The sequence below is a fragment of the Sparus aurata genome, chromosome 8, assembly GCF_900880675.1.
Source record: "Sparus aurata chromosome 8, fSpaAur1.1, whole genome shotgun sequence".
NCBI lineage: Eukaryota > Metazoa > Chordata > Actinopteri > Spariformes > Sparidae > Sparus > Sparus aurata.
Genome location: NC_044194.1, coordinates 36,170,603 through 36,193,370, shown reverse-complemented (window position 1 = coordinate 36,193,370; position 22,768 = coordinate 36,170,603). Strand labels below are relative to the sequence as shown.

The window sequence follows — 22,768 nt, the reverse complement described above, 5'->3', positions numbered from 1 at the left end:
GGTAAAACACATTGAAAGAGGTATTTCTTTTAAAAAGAAATCCTGTGTACGTGTGAACAGGGCCTTATTCGCTATTATCTGCTCCACTTGCTACTGTCTTCATTGTACTTCATTGACTATCAATTTGAGAATTGAGAATTCGAGAATGTTAAGCAAATCATGTAACTTTGCTGTGAATGACATGGGGCCCCTTTGGAGGGGTTTCTAACTGAGATGTCAAAACAAATTATCCATTGGTTGTTTATCAAAGTCCATTGCCGTTGAAGGGGGGTCCCCAAACTATGACTGCTTTGCCTCTGTTGACAGTGCTCCTTTGCCTACATTTTGGAAATTAAACTATTTAAGAGTACAAAGGCTGAAAGGTTGCATGTTTGTCTTTGTTGTGGGTGTGTTGGCAGAGTTATGCAGGATGACTAAGATGAAAAGCACTTGCGAATGCTCTGGAAAACACAGAACTGTGAAATGTAACATGTTGTATTAGTAAGGGATTAATGTGTAATGTTAGTGTTCATTATGACTATAGTGCTTCATGCAATATTAATGGACAATTTTTGGTTACATTTGGCTATCAGTAATAATTATGATATATAATAAGATCCAATTTAGATTAAATCAGTTCAACGTTACCAGTCTTTGTAGAAAAGGTGCTGGTGGTTCCTTGGCTGATGAGCCAAGCAGAAGGTTGTTCGCCCAACGCTGATCAATGCTCTGCAAGGTCTGATGAAAGAGAGCTGATGGAGGAAAGTGCTCGCCCCTTTCCTCTGCAGGGACAGAAGTTGCTGTGTATTCCTCGGATTGTGGAGTTAGCTGGTAAGCTTTGCTCGCAGCTGCTGGTGCTAACTGAGCTGGAATACTAGCAGGACCTTGCGTCGCTGCAGTGAGGAGAAGTTCTTTGGGCCTGCTGGAAATGCAGCTGGCAGCTCTCAGCAGCTGTTGGTCCCAGAAGAATCCAGGAGAAGAGAACTTGAGGTTAAGCAGCCCTGTGGGGAGAGAGTCTGAGTAGACAGAACAAATGAAAGAGCTGGAGTTTTGACTATCTAGTCAGTGGGGAGTCTGTCTGTCTGTCTGTCAAAGCTGGGTCTCTTGGCAGTCTTTACACCTAGGTGTGAGGACGGGGGAATTCTGGGGAACTTACTTCAGTTCAGAGCCCATGTTGAAATCTACAATAAACAACCTCATCTGTGGGTCCCAACAAGACTGTAAGGAGAGAAAGCTGACGGGAACCTTTTGTTAAAATATGGTATACTACACTTGATTCTTGAAATCTCTCTAAAGTGACCATTCTGAGTACTGTAAACTCATTTTATCAAACTGCTGATATTATGACTGGCATTTCCCACTACTATTCTACCCCAAGTGTCGCCTGTAGCCTGTGGGATGAGCATTCAGGCTTTAGCAGACCAAAAATCAGTCAGTACATTAGGAAGATCTACTTTATTAATCTCAAGATCAAGATCGCCTTGTCAGAGAAGCCAAATGTGCCTAAAAACTCAAGGTCTGTTTATTCTGCAGTTTAGCCTGTTAGCATGTCCCATGGCTGATGTGGCTAGGGTTTATAGTCATGCACTGGAGCAATGTTAGAGTTTAAAGTATCAAACCTTGTTTGGAGCTGATTAAATAACCAGAGTTTCCAACTGTCACTTCACATTTTTCTTTGTGGAACTTAATACTGCAACACAAATTCTGGCTCTGTTGTTAATGTTTCATGAAAGCTCCTCCGGCTCCGTGATCTTCTAAGTGTGTGTCTGTAGCTGCCGTATATTCATAGAAAAGCTATGGTATACATACACATTTTCTATTTGGGCTTTCTACTAATAAATGCTGTTTAGATGCCTTATTATACTGCTTGTCTAACACAGAATGACTCACATTACATCTGTTCTTAACCTACATTATCAGGCAGGTTACTCCCCTGTATACACATGAAGGCCTATACCTCATTCTTTTTCCTAATTGAAGCCATAAACATAAATAATTAATCCTTTATTATGATGTGTTCCTTTGCAGTGACAAATAGAGTGAACAGAGACAGAATCATGTTTGAGTGGAGTATCTCTTTTATTTCGAATAAGTTTTAGGCCAGATCGCTCACCCATAGTTTGCACACCCAACAGTAATGTCACTAGGGTGACCAGATGTGAATGGGTGAAATCCAGGACGGGGAGTTGGGTGTGGGCATGGTCACATGGTCATGGTGGCAATGAAGAGTAAACACGAGTCAAAACTCAGTGCTTAAATTATTTCCATTCACGATTTCAGCTGTCAGGAAACAAACTGCTGTAGCTAATGCAGGGCCGGCTGCAGGGTGACACCAAAAAGTGTATCAAAGCGATCAGTATTTCATGTTTTACTAGGCTGTTGTAGACTGATGCCTCGCAAGCCTGAAGATATACAGCGGGAACTGGCAGCAGGAAGGGTTGGGTCGTGGAGCCATGCGCCGACCAATGAGAGCAGGCGCTTCTTTGCCTTCATCTGCAGTAATACTCTGAACCCAGTCTTACAAAGCATCTATTTGCAAGGAGGGGGGCTCAATGATATAGTTTCTATCTGAATACATTTGCATACACACAGGCTTTTTATTATGTGTAACGTGTGTACCACATGTACTATGTGTGATCCTTGCTGAAGCACAATACGAACAAGCTGCTATATGTTTACATCACCAAATCATTTTTTTTCCTCCAACTCTGTTATGGAGGGGTTTTGTCTGGACCCCAAAATGCAGAGACCAGAGGCTGGAAATCAGATTTAAAGGAATTTATTTCAGGACAGAGTTCTTGTGGAAGTAGTGGATGAGGAGGGCAGGCTAGGTTGTCTGGTGGCTGCATGGTGAGCCGATGGTGCAGGAAGCAGAACGGAGAGGCGCTGGAGGTTCTGCACACAAGGGGAAAAAGCACGAGCATGAAACAAAGCCCAGTTTGTAAAATACACCGGCTAAAGAAAAATCATAAAAACTTAAAACCATTTAGCCAAGATAGCTAATACAATAGCAAGTGGCACTGATATAATCAACATATGGGACTGACCAATCTGGCACCAGAGTGGAGAAGTGATTTGGATTTTATAGAAGAGGTTGATGAATTGATGATCAGCAGGTGCGCCTCTCTGCTGCAGACATCGATTATGAAAAGATTGTGCAATCTCATGGTCTCTGCAACCTAGATAGTCACATCTACTGTAGATATGTCCACAGAACAGATGTCTGACGAACCAAGCCAAAGCTAAGCTAACTGTTTGCGTAAACCTCGTAAGGAGGCCTTTGATCTATTCATGTTCTATGTTTACAGACTAAGTGTCTCTGACCTATTTTACCTCCTAGTCCTGGCTAGAGGGGAGAGACTCCGCATCACCCTCTTGCTATGTTGTTAAACAGATAACCAAGTATAGAAGCACGGCTTCCTGAAACTGTAATATATTATTTGGACATTGGGAAGACTCGTTAGGATTATCATGGCAACACTCTGTGCAGACAGACGTGATGTTATGTTGCTCCTCCATGGCCATGTTCTATAAACTATCTCAGCGTTAGTCATCTGTGTCTCTGAGTCTTCTTCATCTCTCCTGAATGGTCAAGCAAGCCACAAATTTACATTGGTCGAGACAAAAAACACTAATTTGTCTTAAATGTCCCATATAATCCCCATTCAAGTTCATACTTCTGTTTTGGGTGTCTATGAGAAAATGTTTACGAACTTTAATGTTCAAAAAACACATTATATTTCTTAAAGTGTCCACTGCTGCGGGACCTCTATTTCCCCTCTGTCTAAATGCTCTGTTTTAGTGCCTGTCTCTTCAATATTCTCTCTCTTCAAAAGCCCAGTCTGTTCAGATTGGTCAGCTCTCACAAGCCTGAGCAGGCACAGCCCACTCTGTTTCCACATCATATTTGCCAGTGTATTTGCAAACACAGCCATGCTATAGAATTTGCTGAGGGTGGTGACTGTGTGACATCACTGTGACATCACAAGTTTACAAAAGCCCTGACAGCTTGGTTTGAAGGCCCAGTTTCTGATTATGGGATGTGTGCATTTCCTGTGGACTGATACTTTCAATGATTTTTTTATAGCACCAAGACTTGTTATCAAAAAAAGACATGGATGTCTCACCTTGCACATCTTGGGACCTTTAAAGTAACTGGCTAAATATTGTGTTTTCTTGAAATGAATAAATGTAAATTTCTCAAGAGAAAACAAATAAAATCATCAAAGATCAACTGGTTTAGCAGGTTACAGCTCCTGTTTTCTCTGAACTATGGTATAAAGTTCAGTTTTCATTAGAAAACAAAAGGTTGTTTTTTGAGATATTGGGATTAAGACCTTGCTCCTGAGATAATGAGCTAAAAATCTCTAAACATCACATAGAACACTGAGATAACACAAAAATGATTGCAAACAAAGCTGCTCCATGCTTCAGCACTGCAGGCCTCTTATACCCTCGTAAACAAATTTGAGTGTCTCAGCTTTTTTTAAATGAGACATTCAATACTGTTTTAGATTATTAACAAGAGAAAAAAAGACTTTGAGGAAAATACAAATCAGTCACAGTTTTTCATCACATTCGAAAATATTAATATCAAAAATTAACCCAAAAATGTCAGTTCCAATACAAAAAAGATTATGGTCTAACCTATAGGTCAAAATCCAATGCTTACAGTATATACTGCAGATGTACACAGTTATAAACATTATTATTTTTTTATTTGAAAACATGTGCAAGCTTTCAGATCCACTCATAATTCTTCCTCTCGTGTTGTGGAGGACAGTTCATGTCATTCTTTCAGTCAGTCTCATATTGATGATGGCTTTATGATTCCCTTGGCTTTATCATATAATTATGTGCTTCAGTGAATATTTGGCGATTGTCCATCAACTATGAACGCATCAGGAGTAAAAAAAAATTATAAAAAAAACTAATACAAACTGGTCAAGAGAAGACAGAAAGGCAACAGTAATTTAGTCTGTAGCATTTTTACACCAGGAATGGAGAAAAAAATGTTAGGAGCTATGGGAACATCTGTCCTTAACATCATACATTGTTCATGTAAAAGATGGAAAACACAACGAGTCTTTTAGACAACCGTTATCTGTGCATTCATATTACACTTACAACTTCCACAGCTCTGAACTGTGATTCATAATTAGGAGAGCTAAAAAAATATTATTCTCCTAGCTGTCTTTCTCATAAGCTACAGTATATCACTTGTCATTATGGAAAATGGACAGTGAGGCACATTTTACCTAGATGAAGGGTGGATGAACTGGAAATGGGACTAGAATTATTGACTTGATATAACCCATGAGTCGGCATGAACAAGAATTGGCAGTGGATTATTACAGAAGACATAAAAGCTAATATATTCAAAAATAGCTGAGCTTTCAAAATTCCATATGCTATGAGCAAAAATATAAAATATATAAAAATAAACAATCTAGTATGCCCATGCTCCCATGATTCACTGCTGGAAATGTATGCAAAAAAAGTCAACACCAAAAAACAGATGAAATATTAATTAAAGCAAAAAAATCTTAAACAATCCAGTATTTGAGAAAGTTTTATTTGCTGTTAACCAGTTACCAAACCTGGTTTCGGTAACATCTAGAAAATCATCTAAATGTCACTCGAGGTCTCCGTATCGGAGGTTTAACTTCATTGTGCAAGTTCCGTTTAGTTGAACCCATTCTATATTGTGGCTGAGATTGTCAGATGGTAGATGATGATACAGCATCAGCCCCTGAGGCGAGCCAGGCAACCATATGTTGAATCTAAAACAAAAAGAGCCTGTCCAAAAGACTGAACATACAGGACAACAGTGAAAGCAGGTTATTACGGATTACCCATATTTACTTTTATTGTCAGGTGGTGACCTCTAGCAGTCATAGTAATTATTATGGCATCAAAGGAGGAAGTCAGTCAAATGAGAATAAAGAGCAGAATAGTCCACTCAGGAAGGAGGATGGTGTGGATGGTTGCGTCAAACAAGCACAGGACTTTGATCCAGCAAACCATGCAGCTTTGTACTTAGATAAACTCAAGTTATCCTGGAACATGTAAAGGAACTGCATGGCATATTCACATGCACTTAACTGGATTTCACAGCAAATAAAACATTTCAAAACATATTGGACTGTGTCTGTGATGAAATTAAATGTGTTAAACAAATAAAAACAGCTGCAACAACCAAAATGCTATTACAGCAACATATAAAGGTCCGCACATACCATCACTGTCAGTCAGGTTCCACATGGTTAAACTAAAGTTAATGTGAATTAGCATGTTGTCTTAACAACATCTTCAGACCATTACTATTTGGATTGTATTGAAATGTTTTCTTCAGAAAGCTTCAGTGCAAAAGTTATGTATTGTTTTGTTCACCAGTACAAACAGTCCAAGGTGCAACATGAATTGATTAAGGGCTAGTACAGCTGATTTGTAATGGGCAGAATGAAGACCTCACTGCTGTTCTGCCTGATGGGATATCTTTGAAATTGTCGATCTAGTTCCTGAAAAAAGGAGGAGTGTGTAATAGGGATCGTTTTTGTACTTATAATTCTCAGTGTGAATTGATTGAGGCAGTTTGTTTTATCACCAAGCAAAAAGGTTGCCATCCAGACAACATAAACAAGGCCTCTGCTATACCTGGCAGAAAAACACTGAGCTAATGTGAACAGTCTGCCATGATGAAACAATCATCAACTTCATGATTTGACTTAACTAGTAGTTTGTCTCTCTGGCGTACCAACTAAAGGTATGCACTCTACAAAGCGAAATAGGTCACTAATCCTTCACTAGAAAATGAAAGCAACATCTCAGGTATAGTATACACAAATATGCGTTGGTCCTTAAAAGGGCTGTGACTTGTATTTGAAAATTTAATGTTCATTTGACCCTAAGAAAAAGTGCATTAAGCTATACAGGTTGTGTAACATTAACCTGAAAGAATGACCTGTTTGACTTACTGAAATAGTGACAGTGCTAGTTTTAAATGAGCACTAGACCTGTGTGACTACATTCATCTGCAAAGGGACAATAACTGAAATAATCAGATTTTTAAATTTTTCAGCCTGAGATTATAAAAAAAAAAAAAAAATTAAACCTCAATTAACTAGGCCATCTGTTGAGCTTTCTACCACCTCAGACACATCCCGATTGTTCCAGCCACCCTAGAAAGAACTGCTGGACTGACGAGTAGTATGAGATTCTGTTGTGGCACAATTGTAAACCCTGTTAGAGGGCTAGGCAAGTACTCATAAAACGGGAGTTACATCCGGGTAACCTCTGTTTATGTTTCTCAACATTTGGAAAAAAATATGGAAAGCCAAACTTTTCATATCAAACTATAAAAGAAAGATGCTGGAAAGACAAGAGCATTAAGTGGAACAATTATGATGGAAACAGATCAGTGACTGCTGCAGAGTCAGTTCAGTGAGCTACCGGGCAGTTTAGTCCCTTTCTGCTTCTCCCTGAACTGTCGAACAGCAGCATTGATCACCTTGTGAATTCACAGCACCACTGTGATACTATCCAGTCGACCTTCTATTCTACAGTCTGACTCCAAGTGCAAAAACTATTTCCACCAGTAGTGCTTATCCCCTCACACCCCAGAGTCTGTGTACATGCCATTGATCAGGTAGTCCACCTGGGTGTAATCCTTCCTCCTGTAGCTTTCATAGGCCTGTGTGATGAACACTGCCACAGTGACCAAGAAGAAGAGCAGGCCAAAGAGCAGGACAGCGAGTAAAGATGCTGTATCTACCAGTTGTCTGGTCAAAGTAGCCCCTGCTACTTCTACCACTGCAACCCGTGTACCCGAGGCAACAAGCTTGTTGCGACTGGTAGGATGAGTAATGGTACTGGTAACAGTTAAGGTAGGAGGCCCTGCGGGTAAAGAGGTGGTTTGAATTGGTGGTACCCCAGTACCTGGGACATTTGGCTGTGGCGTAGCAGCTGACGATGAAGGCAGAAGCGACTTCCTTTTACCTGTAGTTGAGGTGATTGCAACAGTTGTAAGTGTAACTATTAATTTTTCAGTTGTTGCAGGGCGTTGTGGTGTTACTGCTGTAGATCTTGTTGTTGTTGTTGCTGTTTTGGTTATGGTTGATGCAGCAGTAGACACTGGTGTTGTTGTGGTAGTAGTCGGAGGTGTGGTTGTGATTGTTTTAGTAGATGCTGGTGTGGTGATGGTTGTTGTATTAGACGCTGGTGCGGTTGTGATTGTTTTAGTAGATGCTGGTGTGGTGATGGTTGTTGTAGTAGACGCTGGTGTGGTTGTGGTTGTTGTATTAGACGCTGGTGCGGTTGTGGTTGTTGTAGTAGACACTGGTGCAGTTGTGGTTGATGTAGTATACACTGGTGCGGTTGTGGTTGTTGTAGTAGACACTGGTGCAGTTGTGGTTGTTGTAGTAGACACTGGTGCAGTTGTGGTTGTTGTAGTAGACACTGGTGATGCAGGCTCTGCATTTGTGGATGTAATAATACCAGTGCTGGTAATTGATCCAGTATGAGCAGTCTGTGTGGGCGAGCCTGTGGTGACCATGTCTGGTGATACTGGCTGCTGATTGGATGGTGAGGCTGTGGATGAGTGGTTTCCAATTGTAGGTGGGATGGGCTGAATTAAGGATGCTGCTGTGACATTTCTTTTGTTACTGAATTCCAAATTCTTGTGTGATGTCAATTTTGCTCCTTGAGTGGCATTAGTCTGTGAAGAATCCTTAACTGCTGCCTTTTCACTTACACTGCCATCACCTGGGGAAAAAAAAAAGTTCCATTAATGACGTCACTCAATTATAAAATATGATCAAAGCAAAATTAAAAAAACATTCTTATTCACAAACATGCAGAGCATACATTTCTTTCTTTAATGGAACAATTAAGCATAATAAATTAAGTCTTTTTTGTATGTAATCTAGTCGCCAAATAATTTGCGTTGATTTGGTCTGAACACAACCTTAATCCCTCCCAATGAGGATTTGTGAAGAGACGCAAGGGCACCATGGGAGGAGAGGAAACGAGGAAATATCCAAATCCCATACTTTTTTTTTTTCTTTCTTACCTTTAGTATGTACTGTAGCTACCTTTAAAGGAGAACATACTGTTGTCTGCAGTATTCATAATCATAGTCTACATACAATTGGGACCTTCCACTTTGTCAGGACAATGCACCATAAATTTCAACCCTCTTGCTCCTATCCTTTGCAGCCTTAGCGCTAAATCTTGGAGTACAAAGAATGTAGTACTGACACTTAAATGTGCTATCATCTGTCTGCCTTGTAAGGGAACACTTCAATCACACACTAGATCTTGATGAAGGAATTCAAGTACAGGTCCCACTAGAGCACATCGGGCCCTCATGCCACCCCCACGGCGTCCTGTTCTGACAGTTAGTGCATGTTGGAACAGGAGGATCACTGACCAAAGGAGCAGGTCCTGCTGCTGGGTTGATGCCCTTCTACAGCCCTGTCCAGCTCTCATGTAACAGCCAGTCTCCTGGTATCTCCTCCATGCTCTTGAGACGTTGCTTGGAGACACACCAAACCTTGCAACTGCAAATATGGATGTGCCATCCTGGAGGACCTGGGCTACCTGTGCAACCTGATTGGGCCGCATGTACCGCCTCATGCTTCCAGTAGTGACAAGGGCACTAACAGAACACCAAACTTGAGAAGAATCAGTCAGGAAGGAAAATATGAGAGCAATTGTGCGTGGCCACCACATGAAAAACCATTCCCTTTTGTAATGGATCTTCCATTGTACAGAATATTGTTCAGAAAAGCATGCTGGCTTGCATTATGCAAAATGCCAGATAAAGTAGGACATCTTGATATTTTTGGCTGCCCAAAAATGAGTCATTTCTGTCCAAAGAGGTAATAAACTAAGAGGTACTACCTGTGTGTGTTTGTGTGTCTAAGCCCCGACCGTGTCACACATACACACAGGTTTGCAGCTCTTTTTACATAACAGACTAAGAACAGAGCAGCCAGATTGAGATAGACAGAGACCCTATTGCTACATTTTTATGTAGCCAAAAACTGTACTCAAGTAAAACTACTGTTACTTCAGAATAATATTACTCAAGTAAAAGTAAAAAGTAGTCATCCAAATAATTACTTGAGTAAGACTAAAAAAGTACTTGGTGAAAAAACTACTCAAGTACTGAGTAACTGTTGAGTATCATCTGATTTATTTGTTAATGACCATTCAATCAGACAAAATTACAGAGAGTAGAGTGTGTTCATCCCATCAATAAAATAATAAAATAAAATTAATTAATTAAATTAATAAATGATAAAATAATACCTTAAAATAAAATAATCTTCGGATAAATTCAAGTGCCTCAATAAAAATAAAATCAATGAAATAATAAAGTACATAAAAAAAATTCAATATTTACTTAATAAATTACAGTAACACAAATTTCCAAACCTCTCTACTTTTTCACCTGGCTCAGCAGGCAGAACTAGAATAAGACAGCCCATAAACTCTGTGCATGTGGCTCAGCATAAGGCAGAACAAGGCCATAAACTCTCATAAACTGTGTGTTTGTGACAAAACATGCAGAAACAAACATTTTCACCAAATAATCACTCAGTGATGTGACGTTGAGTTTTTGAATGCTGAAATATCCGTTTGTTTTGGGAGACACAGAAGACACCGCATAATGTAACTGCTGTTTCGCACTGTCTGTAAACTAAACATGCTTTCCATATGAGGCCAGGGGTGTTCCTCCTATCTATCTATCTATCTATCTATCTATCTATCTATCTATCTATCTATATAGATAGATAGATAGATAGATAGATAGATAGATAGATAGATAGATAGATAGATAGATAGATAGATAGATAGATAGATAGATAGACAGATAGATAGACAGATAGACAGATAGATAGATAGATAGATATACACACACAGACAGACAGTTCATATTCAGAGACAACAGAATGTGACAGCTTTGTCACAATAACAACTTCAAATTTGGATACTTTGTAATTGCTTCACTTCAAACGATCACACAGTGACTCATCAAGAGTAGATGAAGAGCCTAAATGTTGTCTTACTGTAAATGATCATGTTCTGTTTTCCTTGTAATGTCACCATTAAATACATTTGAACTTTGTCTATCTGGTACATTATAGTAAGTCTTGCCTAATAATAATACAATACAATTACAACAGTTATTAATTATTATGATGACAACTGTGCTTAGGTGCATGATTATATCACAGCTGAGGGGAATTTGCTGACTACATTTAACAAATAAGCATAACTATAGACACATAAGATGAAGCATTTTCTCATAGCAACATCTATCTATAAATACAAGTAACCTCTGTCTGTCTGTCTGTGTGTGTGTGTGTGTGTGTGTGTGTGTGTGTGTGTGTGTGTGTGTGTGTGTGTGTGTGTGTGTGTGTGTGTGTTCCTCAACATGGCTGCTGCGTGGTTCAGTGGTGTGATATTTCGCATTTGTTTTGACTGCAATGATACCGTTAATAAATTATTTCATAAATGCTTTACAAATTCCACGAGCATTGTCCACCGGAGCCACTACAGTCACGTGCGCACCAGAGCCAATCACTGCACACCGTGGCCACGCGCGCACCAGAGCCAATCACTGCAGAGCCCACCGCGACCCCCCACCTTAAGAAACAAGCAGATTTATACCTGCAGCGGCGCGAGCTGGACCGGGATTTTGCCGGCGGTTCGGTCTCGTTCTGTTCTGTTCTGTGTATCTAAACTGACTGTTGTGGATTAATGAGACTGAACGAGTCCGGATCGAGTCTGTTCTGGTCTGAGGAGATCCGGAGATGCGCGGACAACAAAGTGGAATCGGAATCTGTGGATGTAGCTAGCCTCGGGAGGTGGGCCGTGTAGCTAGCGGCTCGACGGACCGGAAGCATCGGCACGTCCAAAACCGGACCTAGGGGAAATAATGTCCGCCACGCTTTTTCGCGAACATTGCCGTCACGTTTGCTTTGTTTCTGGTGCAGGAAGAAACGGTAAAAACGGACTTTTGTCACGAATGTGTGCAAGCAGCAAGTTTGGTTGTTGAGGAACAGGAAGTTGTGGGAGGGACCTAGGCGGATGATTGACATGCAACGACGGTCGGTGTGTGTGAGAGTTGAGAGATTTGTGACATTTAGCATGTTTGGAGTGTGTAGTTAGTGTGTTATGTAGTGTTTGGTGTAGTGTGTTTAGTGAGTAGTGGAGTCGTTTTTTTGTTTAATGAGTCAGAATAATGAGGAGAAGCTGAATGTGGAGCAGGCAGTCCAGCTATTTATTCAGCTGGAAGGAGCACAGGCAGACCTGAGCATTGCCTGCATTTAAATGTAAATAGTTACATATAACTTTGTACATTTTTCTAAATGTATGCACAAATTTAGATAAACAACAATTTATATTTGCATTACAAGTAAAATAAAAATAAAAATGGTTTGTTAAACATATTTGTGGTTTTCACAGTAAAAAAATCTAACTTTTTCTACTCGGATTTCATGTTTTTGTTTGTGATTTTAGGTCCATTGTGTTAATACAGTATGTCAAAATAAAAAAATAACTGTACAGTCACACATGTGAGGTTGTGCTGAAATAATGACACCAAGTAAATAGCTTTTAAGATGAAATATAATGGCAAAATCAAAATTATAGCTGCTGCGCAGTGATGGCTCTGGTCCGGGCTATTTTTTGGCAAAATTAGGCAATTCTGAGCAACAAACAGGAGAATAGGAAGACAAGACAGTTGACAACAATGTTCACTTTGGACGACTTGAGGCTTGTACTCACAACTTCTGGAACCAAAGACTGTCATCTATCGCTCTGAGCTAATTGGCAAGTGGCATTATAACAGTGGCTTGACAAATTAATTAAGCCATTCACTGTTGTGCAGGCAGATTTGAAACCACTGTAAAAAATTCAGTTATCAAGACAAAAATCTGAAAATACACATATTGCAGCATGGAGATGTTGGTAATTTGTTTTTAAAAATGATTCATTTGCTCCATAAGTGAATAACTAATGTTTAAAAATGCTGCTTGCATTGACTGCAATTATTCACATGAGAGCAGAATTCAAAATGTTCTCAAAAATTCAGTTTTTTAGGTAAAATTCTGATATTTGTCAAACATCATCTACCATGACTCTAAAAAATGTTCAATTTTTTCATGAACATTGAAGATTTATTTATCTATCTATTTATTTGCAGGTAGGCTATATGTTTACAGTAGTGTTCACAGTCAAACATTTTCATGCACTGGAGGCAAAAATTGTGGGAGGTCTTCATACGTTTTACAGTTTAAAAAAAACAGAGTGATGGACTTCATAATTTTTAATAGGTTTAAATGTACAAAAGTTTCTTTAGTACTGGGGCTACAGTTTGATGAAAGTGTGAAGTTCTAGCAGGTTGATTTGTTATGAATTTTCAAAGTTTTAACTTTAGACACTTGCTGTAGCGCAACCATCAGGACTATTGGCTTGGGTTTACAGCTGAAGTAATCTGGCATGAGACTGGACCTTTATGCAAAATTCAGTTAGCTTTCACCCATGGTCCTGTCCAAGCTATTTGTTTTTATTTAATTTAGAGGCTTGCTGTGATGCCACCATCAGGACAATTGTCTTGTGTTTCATATTGAGGACATCTGACATTTGGATCTGTCATCGTCCTCATCATCACCATCATCACCCTTGCTGGGTCTCGAACACACAACCCTTGACACCAAGAACCAGCTCCTAACTCGCTGAGCTAATTGGCTGGAAGTGAGACCAGCTGTGTAGCTGCATTAGTCGACTCAGGGACTCACTGTCCAGGCAGCTGTTGTCAAGGAAGATTTCAAAAATGGTCAAAATGTCAGAAATTCTTTTACCTAAACAAAAATCTGATAATACATAAATTGCATCTTGACAGCATGGAAATGTTGGCGATTTGTTTTTAACTCTAAGTGTTTTGCTTCATAAGAGAAAATCTGATGTTTAAAAATGACAGTCTTACATTGACTCCAGTTGTTCCCATGAGAGCAGAATTCAAAATGTTCTCAAAAATTCAGTTTTTGAGATAAAATTCTGATATTTGCCAAACTTCATCAACCATGACTTCCAAAATATTCTCAATTTTTTTCAGGAAGATTGAAAATGTATTTAGCAAGAATTTGATAGTATATGTTTACAGTACTGTTTACAGTCAAACATTTTGATGCACTGTAGGCTTAATTTTTGATAAATCAAAAATCCGAGAAACAAGTTTTGTGGAGGGCGGTCTGAAGATGCTCTCTAGCAAGTTTGGTGACAATTGAGCAAAAATTGTGGGAGGAGAGGTTTTAAAAAGAACTGAGTGATGGACTTCATAATTTGTAATGAGTTTAAGTGGACTAAAGTTTCAGCAGTATTGGGGCTACAGTTTGGTGAAAGTTTCAAAACTGTAGCATGTACTGTTGATTTTGTAGGTATTTAAATTTTTTTTTAATTTAAATGCTTATTGTGGGGCCCCCAGTATATCATAATGTAGCGGAGTACGAGTACTGTTTCTTTCTCATAAATCTACTCAAGTAAAAGTAAAAAGTATAGTGATTTAAAACTACTCCTAGAAGTATTTTTTTTTTCAAAAACTTACTCAAGTAAATGTAACGGAGTAAATGTAACTCGTTACTAGCCACCTAATGAAAATCCTGCATAGTATACCGTTACCATTTGGTTATTTGTGATCATATACATGTATGCAATTGGATATATTGCCTCATACTCTTTTTTAAAAATCTGGTTGCAGATGTCTGGGTTTGGATCAGGTTTAAGGCACTTGGGTCAGATCTGTTTTAAAGGCTGTGACATAAAGGCCTGGAGGCAGAAGTGTGTGTTCAGTCACATGCCCTACTTCATGCCATGCTCTTGACAACATCTAGACCGCACTGACCCACGCTTTCTAACACAGTGAGGAGCATTTTTGCTGCGCTGGCTGCCTGCTTCAAATGACATGAATAACAATATTAAAATCCTTGAATGACCAATTAACATTTAGAAATTCTGAAGCTTAGAATAGGGAGCAATAATCCAGGAACAGTTTTTCCAGACGCTGGTTCGATTCCCCTGGTCTGCATGCCGAAGTGTCCTTGGGCAAAATACTGATCTGAACTGAACCCCAAAACTGCTCCTGATGTGCTGGTCGGCACCTTGCATGGCAGCCACCAGCATCAGTGTATGAATTACTGTGATTCGCTTTGGACAAATGTTGTCCTTGCCAGGGTTACAGACTTTGCTGGCCTAACATTTGTATGTAACCCTGAAGGTGGTCTTCCTATGTGTTATACCTGCTTTCTGATGGCAGCTGGTGAACCGATCAACAAATTTACTTAAACCTCTGTGAGCATGTGTCGCTCTCTCTCTCTCTCAAGAGATTTGATGATCACATAAGTCATTCTTTTGGCTCCATCTAGTGGCCAAAACAAAGAACTCTTATATCGACTCAGGTAACGATGTTAAGAGTAAGGGGACACATTTCCAACAGTGCCCCCACTATGTAGAGTCTTACAGATAAGTTATGACAGAGAACATCCATCAGAAATCAGAGACCCATGGAGCAGGTAAGCATTAATGAAATTTGTCAACTGGGATCTTGTTGTGCAACATCTATTTCATGTCTGTCCGTCCCGGCAGAGGGATCCCTCTTATGTGGCTCATCCTGAGGTTTCTTTCATCGTTTTTCTCTTGGTTTAAAGTTTTTTTTTTGTTTCCATCCGGCAAGTTTTTTCTCAGTCGAATCAAGGATCTAAGGAAAGGGGTTTTATTCACTGTACAGATTGTGAAGCCTACTGAGTCAATGTGATTGTTATTTTGCTCAATAAAATAAAAAAAAAGTGAAACAAAAGTGATTATAATTAGATAATGTTTTGATCACTCAGGTAAGAACCTGACAAAGGTTAAGGGTTGAGCAAGTAGTAGTTAGGGTAAGTCTCCAGGAAATTAATGTAAGTATGTCATTTCCCCAAAAGCAGCCTCGGCAAGTTTGTACACGTGTGTGTGTGTGTGTGTGTGTGTGTGTGTGTGTGGCTGATCTGTCAATATACTTATTGCTCTTCATTACTTGTTACTTCATGTTAAAGCTGCAGTCTGGAGTTTTGAGAAAAAAGTGGACTTAGTCAGGAAGTTTGAATGATACAGCTCCTAGGTCCCTCCTTCTTCCTCTCTGCTGCTGTAGCCCCGCCTTCTAAGCCCCTCCCCACTGAGGAGCCTGCTGTGCACGAGCAGGCTTGTAACCACGGTAACAGAGGAAGCCAGATAAACAAGACGGCTTATTCAAAACAACAACAAGAGCATAAGCACTGATTGTTCTATTTCTGACCAATACAACTACATTACAATGATGAGTGCCTCATGCAGATCACTGTAGATATCCAGAGTAACAAACAATATTCCTCACATCGCAGTAGACGGAGTTACCAGCTAATCATTACCCAGCGCAACATTTTTGCCATGCTGCCTTTCTGAAGCATGAGTAACGTTACTCTTACTTACTCTAACGTTTCTCTAAACCAATTCAACCACTTCAGAGCGTCCTGAACACAAAATAACGTTATTACTGCCCGATCACTTGAAAGACACTTTTGCTAACCAGTAGCCATAAAGACAAAGCTACAGTGGAGTTAGCATACAAGCAAACAAGCTAGATTTACCAAAAAGCTATGTAGCTCGACTGCAGCATCGTAAGTTGATATGCACTATTGCGAGTACTACAACAACAAAAAAATGCATGGAAACTGCTGTTTGCATTTTGTTGTCATGTATGAAGAATATATGTGAAGAAATGCAAAAATGTGATAGTACAAGAGTATTCAGGCAGTGCAAGGTTTACTTTAAATAAGTTATTTATATGGACAAAAGTTTTGAACTGTTAAATGTAGTATATTATATATATACACTAATATTAATATTCTTGTTTTTGCTCAGGAAGCTGAAGCAGGCCCAGCTCCCACAGAAACTGTTGGTCAACTTTTACAGGAGTTCACTAAGAGTGTCCTGACCAACTGTGCTACAGTGTGGTATGCCAGCTGCACGGCTGCTGAAAGCAAAGACCTGCACCATGTGGTTAAAGCAAGCCAGCACATCATTGGGACGGAGCATCCTGCACTAGACGCTGTTTATGCTGCCAGGCTAAAGAAAAAAGCCAACAACATCTGTAAGGACTGCACACACCCTGGACACTCCCTATTCGAACTGCTGCCTTCAGGCAAAAGGTTCAGGACAATTAAATCCACCACCAACAGACTAAGAAACAGATTCTACCCTGGCAGTGAGCTCCATCCACCCCCCAATAATGAACAATCCCACTCACAGAAATTGCAGCAGCGGTTGACATACTTGCACCACCACTGTTTTGCACAGTTACACTTTTAAAGCTGCTACCTCTGTCTTTACTGCATACAGTATATATGCATATATTTTGAATATACATTTAATTTGGTATACTTTGCTTGTCTTACTTTGTAAATTGTACATGTGTAACGTGACAATAAAGGCATATTCTACTCTATTATTCTGTTAATGATAGAAAGAACACTAAATCAGAAATTTGTGGGTTCTTGTGGAACTGGAATGCTGAAGTGGCCCTCCTACAAGATAACAATACCAGCAGTGGGCCCCAGCTCTATGAGTTTGAGACGCCTGGTTTAGTGTGATGTGAGGTGATGTGAACTGGTGAGACCCCATGCTAAACTGTCAATGAAACCCTGCACCTGCACCATGGGCATCATTGGTGGGTCCCCTTACCCTTTAAGTTAAAAACAAATATGGTTTAAATCCTAAATCAATCAGTAGTTAATAGCCTTTGCTTTTGCAGGCTTCCCACTCTTTTCTTGAGATGATTTCATGGACTTTTCCAGGACATTTTCAGTGATGATCTAGCTAGTATGACAGACAAGGATCAGGCCCCTATACTAACAGAAAGTCAAATTTAAAATATTACAGTACATCATTAAATCCAACTAACTGGTTTCCTTTAAAGAAAAATGTACAGTTCCATTATACTTACCTAGTATACTACTACTACTACTACTACTACTACTGTTATGAGTTTATCAATGCATACACCACCCACTATAACACGCCGCTACAGAACTTAAACATTTCATATCATAGTATGGCCCATTTACCATAACTGTGCAGCACTGTTTGAGGCGACCATACTAGCAAAGTGAAAAAAAAGAACCGTTAGCCAGTGTTTGACATGCATACAGTTGGGCTGCCATTCATAATTTTAACCCTGACGTCCCATCCATTATCATCAAACTTTTTGAACAATGCCCAACTAACATTTGAAACCAACCCCTACATTAATGTCACCCAACCTGCAGGTGCTGCTGTGTGATGTGACTTGGGGTGTGTTCATAGCATGCAGCCTGATCAAAATACTCTTGCCCATAAACTAACATTACCATTTGGACGTTAACATGATCCTTAACGTAACTCTTTCAGATGACACTGTCATCCGTTTTGGGGAGCTCTGATAGACAAATAGGAAAATGTTTAAATACATTTCAAGGACAAAACAAAGCTTGTTGTTCTTGCATTTTCTATGTGTTTTCCATGAATGGAAAATTGGTCAACTATTTTCCAGGATGCGTGGGAACCTGTTTTCAATAAAAAAAAAAAATGCTGCAGCTTTTGTTATGGCTATGATTTTTGTGTGGTTGATATGTTTTCTTGGCATGGCATGATGTGTGACAGGTGTGTGAGAGAGAATATATAAAAATGCGTGTGCACCTAGCCGGAAGGTGACTGGAACACCAGCTATTGGAACTTGAAGGTGATTGGCTCCTTGCTGATGCTCCAAGCCAAGCACACTCATAATGGCGGTATTGACATAGGTGTTAATTTACATATTTGCAAAGGCATTTTTTAAATCAGCTGTAGCATGTAGCTACAGCTCCTTTATAAATGAATCCTGATAATAAAGACATGCAATGGGGCAGTTAGCTTGTGGTGGTCTGAGCTCTGCTAGGTAGTACCTTCATCCTCTGTGGGTACTGAGGCGGACGAGTCAGTGTAGAGCAGCAGCAGGCAGAGGAGGTACAGCAATACCCATGGACTCTGCTGGACCTTCTGGAGACACAGAGACATGTTGGGCTGGTGGTGGGGAGGGGACACACACAAACACACCTACACTCACATACGGCAGGATACAATTTACACACACACAGGGGCACACACACGGAGTTGATGAAATGTGAGACCAGGAGGAAGTGAGGGTATCCAATTCTTGAACCTACACAAGACATAAACACAAACACAAGCAGGTGTCAACAGCAGCCATTAGAGATACTGTTAGAAAAAAGTGGGAAAACCCATTTGGGCTTTTGACTTAACTGTCAATGTGTACAATTGGCATTTACTCCTGCATCAATTGTTACTGTGCAGTAGTCACTGGTGTTTATCCTGTCAAGCTTTAATCAGCTGTGATGAACACCCAGGTGAACACACCAATATTTGCCACTCTTCAGACGTGATGCTGTGACATCAGTTGAAGATGGAGTCTGATGACGTATATGATCGGCTGCTTTCTACCTTACCCTCCTCCTCCAGCACATTTTTAATGATACACATAACACACAAGAAAAGAATATAACCCAAATGAAAAACTAATCTCCTGGCAATGTGAAAAAGTCCAACATCTTTTTTTTTGGCAAGTTTACCCCATAGATCTAAGGGTTGGATCAAGAGACAGCGTTGGAGGGAGGGCTCTGTTCAGTCCTCTGAAAGCTGCTCAGTGGTGACTGAAGCCAAAAAAGCTTGACATAACCAGCACCTTTCGCCATGTGCGCCCATAGAGCATGCACTGGAATCTTCTGACGAATAGGGTTGCCACCTTGGATTTGTGGAAAAAGGGGACGCTCGACCAAATGTTTGATACGACACCTTGATGCTTTTTTTTTTTTTGCGTTGATTTTCATTGTGATTTTTCCTTCATTCTTTACAGAGATTTTCGCCGGAAACAAAACATATGTGGTGGAAAATTTGTCCTCCTGGATTGGCTGTACCCACTCAACTCAACCTGAAGTTTTGCCCAGTCAGGATTATAAATAGTATATCGTTTTTTTTTGCGCTGGTGGCTTGCTTACTCCTTCCTCGTCCATCATCTCTCTCACATTTCAAATGGAGACGCTAAAACTTCTTTGAGCATTGGATGGAGGCACGCGCATGGTGCACCTCATCATGTGATTGGATGTATGACGTAGACGTAGACTAAAAACGGGAAGGGAACAGAGACATTTTTGATGGGAACTTTTCTAGACTACAGGTTTTACATTTTTCCCACCAAAACTGGACAAATTGTGTCCCGGGAGAGATTTATATTTTCCCGGGACAGCTGATGAAAAAGGAGAACAATTCTGGGAAAAACGGTACGGGTGGGAACTCTACTGACGAATGAGCCAGGTAACTCCGGGTTTAGCCCCCTTCTCACATATATCTGGTGTAAAATTTGTAATACCGTCACCTTTACTATTGTGTTAAAGTTATGTTATCAGGAATTTATTCACATTATTCACAAAATGCATTAACAAAGAGATAGCTGTCAAACAGCAACCTTTGAGAAAGGCCAAGTGTGGAATGTTTTTGTTAATATCAAAAACTCAAGGATGTGTCCCACTTATTCCTAAAGAAGAAAGAAAACTTTTAGAAACACCTCATGAATACGTACTTTGGTTGAAAAACCAAAAAATTAATTCCAATCTAAGTTCTGTGAATAAATGCGATCCTTATTACTGTGAAAATGAAGTGACAGGATCAAAGATGGATAGAAAGTAGGGCTGCACAACATATAACTCAGCATCAACATAACAATGTGAGCAAGTGCAATGGTCACATCACAAAGATGTGAATGTCAAGTAAGGCAAATAACCTCACAGAATGTGATGGAGAGGGATGAGGACAGGGAAACACACACCTGACCCATGGTGTTCCATTTCACAGTAACATGGTTTTAATTATTGAGTATGTTCTGTTAACTGCAGACATAGAATGTACTTAAATTTGTGAACCTCCACACCTTCCTTATGCCAACCTGCCAAAATGGCTTGATCCACCAATTGTCTAGATCCACCACTGGCACACACACAAGTCAGAGTCAGCTTTTGATGGTACAAACCATGTAGACCTGAATTTAACAACAAAAGGTATGCATTTCATATGAAAAGTCACTGGGCTCGTAGAATTAGACGATGAGGAATGGTCTAATTCAGCTTCAGCACGACTTTGCATGGCGGCCTGCCCTAAATGTAAACAGACAGGACTCAAAGGTCAGCACTCCTGCCTACGTGGAGAGAAGTAACAGTTATGGGCACACACACACACACACAGCACACGGTCTGTCGGAGTCAGCACTCAAGTTTCCAATAAAACGAGAGGGCCTCAAAGAGAAAGCCAAACTCCATTAATACATGTGGCTTTGTAACGTTAATTCGGGTGATTCACAGAACAAGACGTCAAGTCATCATTGGAATTTCTGTTACGCAAAGCCAGCGATCACAGTGTGGAGCCTGTAACGGTCCAGAAACTACCAATGTATTGAGCTAAAGAGCTGTGTAGTGGGTCGAGGCGCGCTAACAAATCTCAGCTGTGAACCAGTCACACCCAAATGGGTAAAGTGTGTCTCTGCTGTGTCAACAGGCTAACGAATAACAAATACAACACGGAATTATTGATTACTGGCGCTGACGATTGGCTCAGTAAAAGCTTGCAACTATTGAAGTCCTTAACGCCAACTTACGTTGAGATGGGTAAAACTGTTAACTTCCCAAACACCATACTCGACTAGTACTAACACCAACATGTAGCCAAACAGTTCAACCTCAGACTGCTGAGATACAACACCTTCACCTGCTAAATTCATGGTGAGTGAAAAATGTATCAAGCGGCGCAGGTGTCCGGTGTACCGGATGGGGTTAAAGAAGTGAGGTTAACGTTATGTGATGAACATATATCCCCTGAACACAGAGAGGCAGTAAGCTAACATCCACATTGTAACAGCAAGCTAACCAAGCCTTAACGGGCAACTTTCTTATCTGGATGATCAAATGCAACCGTTAACATGCCAACTACAATTGTGACTTTAGAGACTTACCAGCGATATGTTGTAGCTGATTTATTAAAGAGACCAAGCAGACACAAGTGCCCAGTCTGAACTCAACACTTCCTGTTAACGTGACGACTTCTTCTTCTCCTTCTTGTCCTCCCCTTCCTTTCTTCTTCTTCTTCGGCTTAATTTCTTGCAGCGTCGACCAATCGTTGGCGAATTTCTGCCACCTGCAGCTTGCAATTAAGAAGCTTGCACTGCTTTTCAGTGAAAACAAGTTTTTCATGCAGATGTCCTTCCAAGGAATGTTTAAAATTGGACAAATATAATGGCAAACATCGTTTAAATCAAGTTCCACTTCATGTAGAAGACAGTCATGTCAATTTTGAGTTTATCTCAGCAAAACAATCATCTTGTTGCACAGTAAAGTGAATTAAGCTATATTTCAGTGAAAACAGTATTTCCAGATAGTTTCCTTTGAAAGAATGTTTGACGTTGAGTAAATATTATGGCAAACATGGTTCAGTCAAGTTCTGCTTGATGTTTTGTATAGAAAACAATCATGTCAATTTTGAGCGTCTCTCAGTGAAATAAGCATCTTTTTGTACAGTTTACTACATTAAGCTATATGTCAGTGAAAAGACAGTTTCCTTCTAAGGAATGTTTAAAGTTGGATAAATATCACAGCAAAAGGCTCTCTCTCCTACTGAGGTTTCCACGCGT

At 40.0% G+C, this 22,768-nt stretch overlaps 1 protein-coding gene across 2 annotated transcripts; it reads right to left on the bottom strand.

Moving 5' to 3' along the window:
- Positions 1 to 2,034: 2,034 nt before the first annotated feature.
- c8h11orf24 (chromosome 8 C11orf24 homolog) lies at positions 2,035 to 22,205 on the bottom strand. Of its 2 annotated transcripts, XM_030426578.1 has the most exons (4): positions 22,094 to 22,205; positions 18,981 to 19,237; positions 8,732 to 8,742; positions 2,035 to 2,874 (listed from the first exon to the last, which is right to left on the bottom strand). In XM_030426578.1, exons 2-4 carry the CDS (start codon positions 19,090 to 19,092, stop codon positions 2,764 to 2,766), a joined length of 234 nt encoding a protein of 77 aa, XP_030282438.1. In that variant the 5' UTR covers positions 19,093 to 19,237; positions 22,094 to 22,205; the 3' UTR covers positions 2,035 to 2,763. The 2 variants fall into 2 exon arrangements, with proteins under 2 accessions (XP_030282438.1, XP_030282437.1); XM_030426577.1 differs by having other exon boundaries at positions 2,035 to 8,742.
- Positions 22,206 to 22,768: the final 563 nt, after the last annotated feature.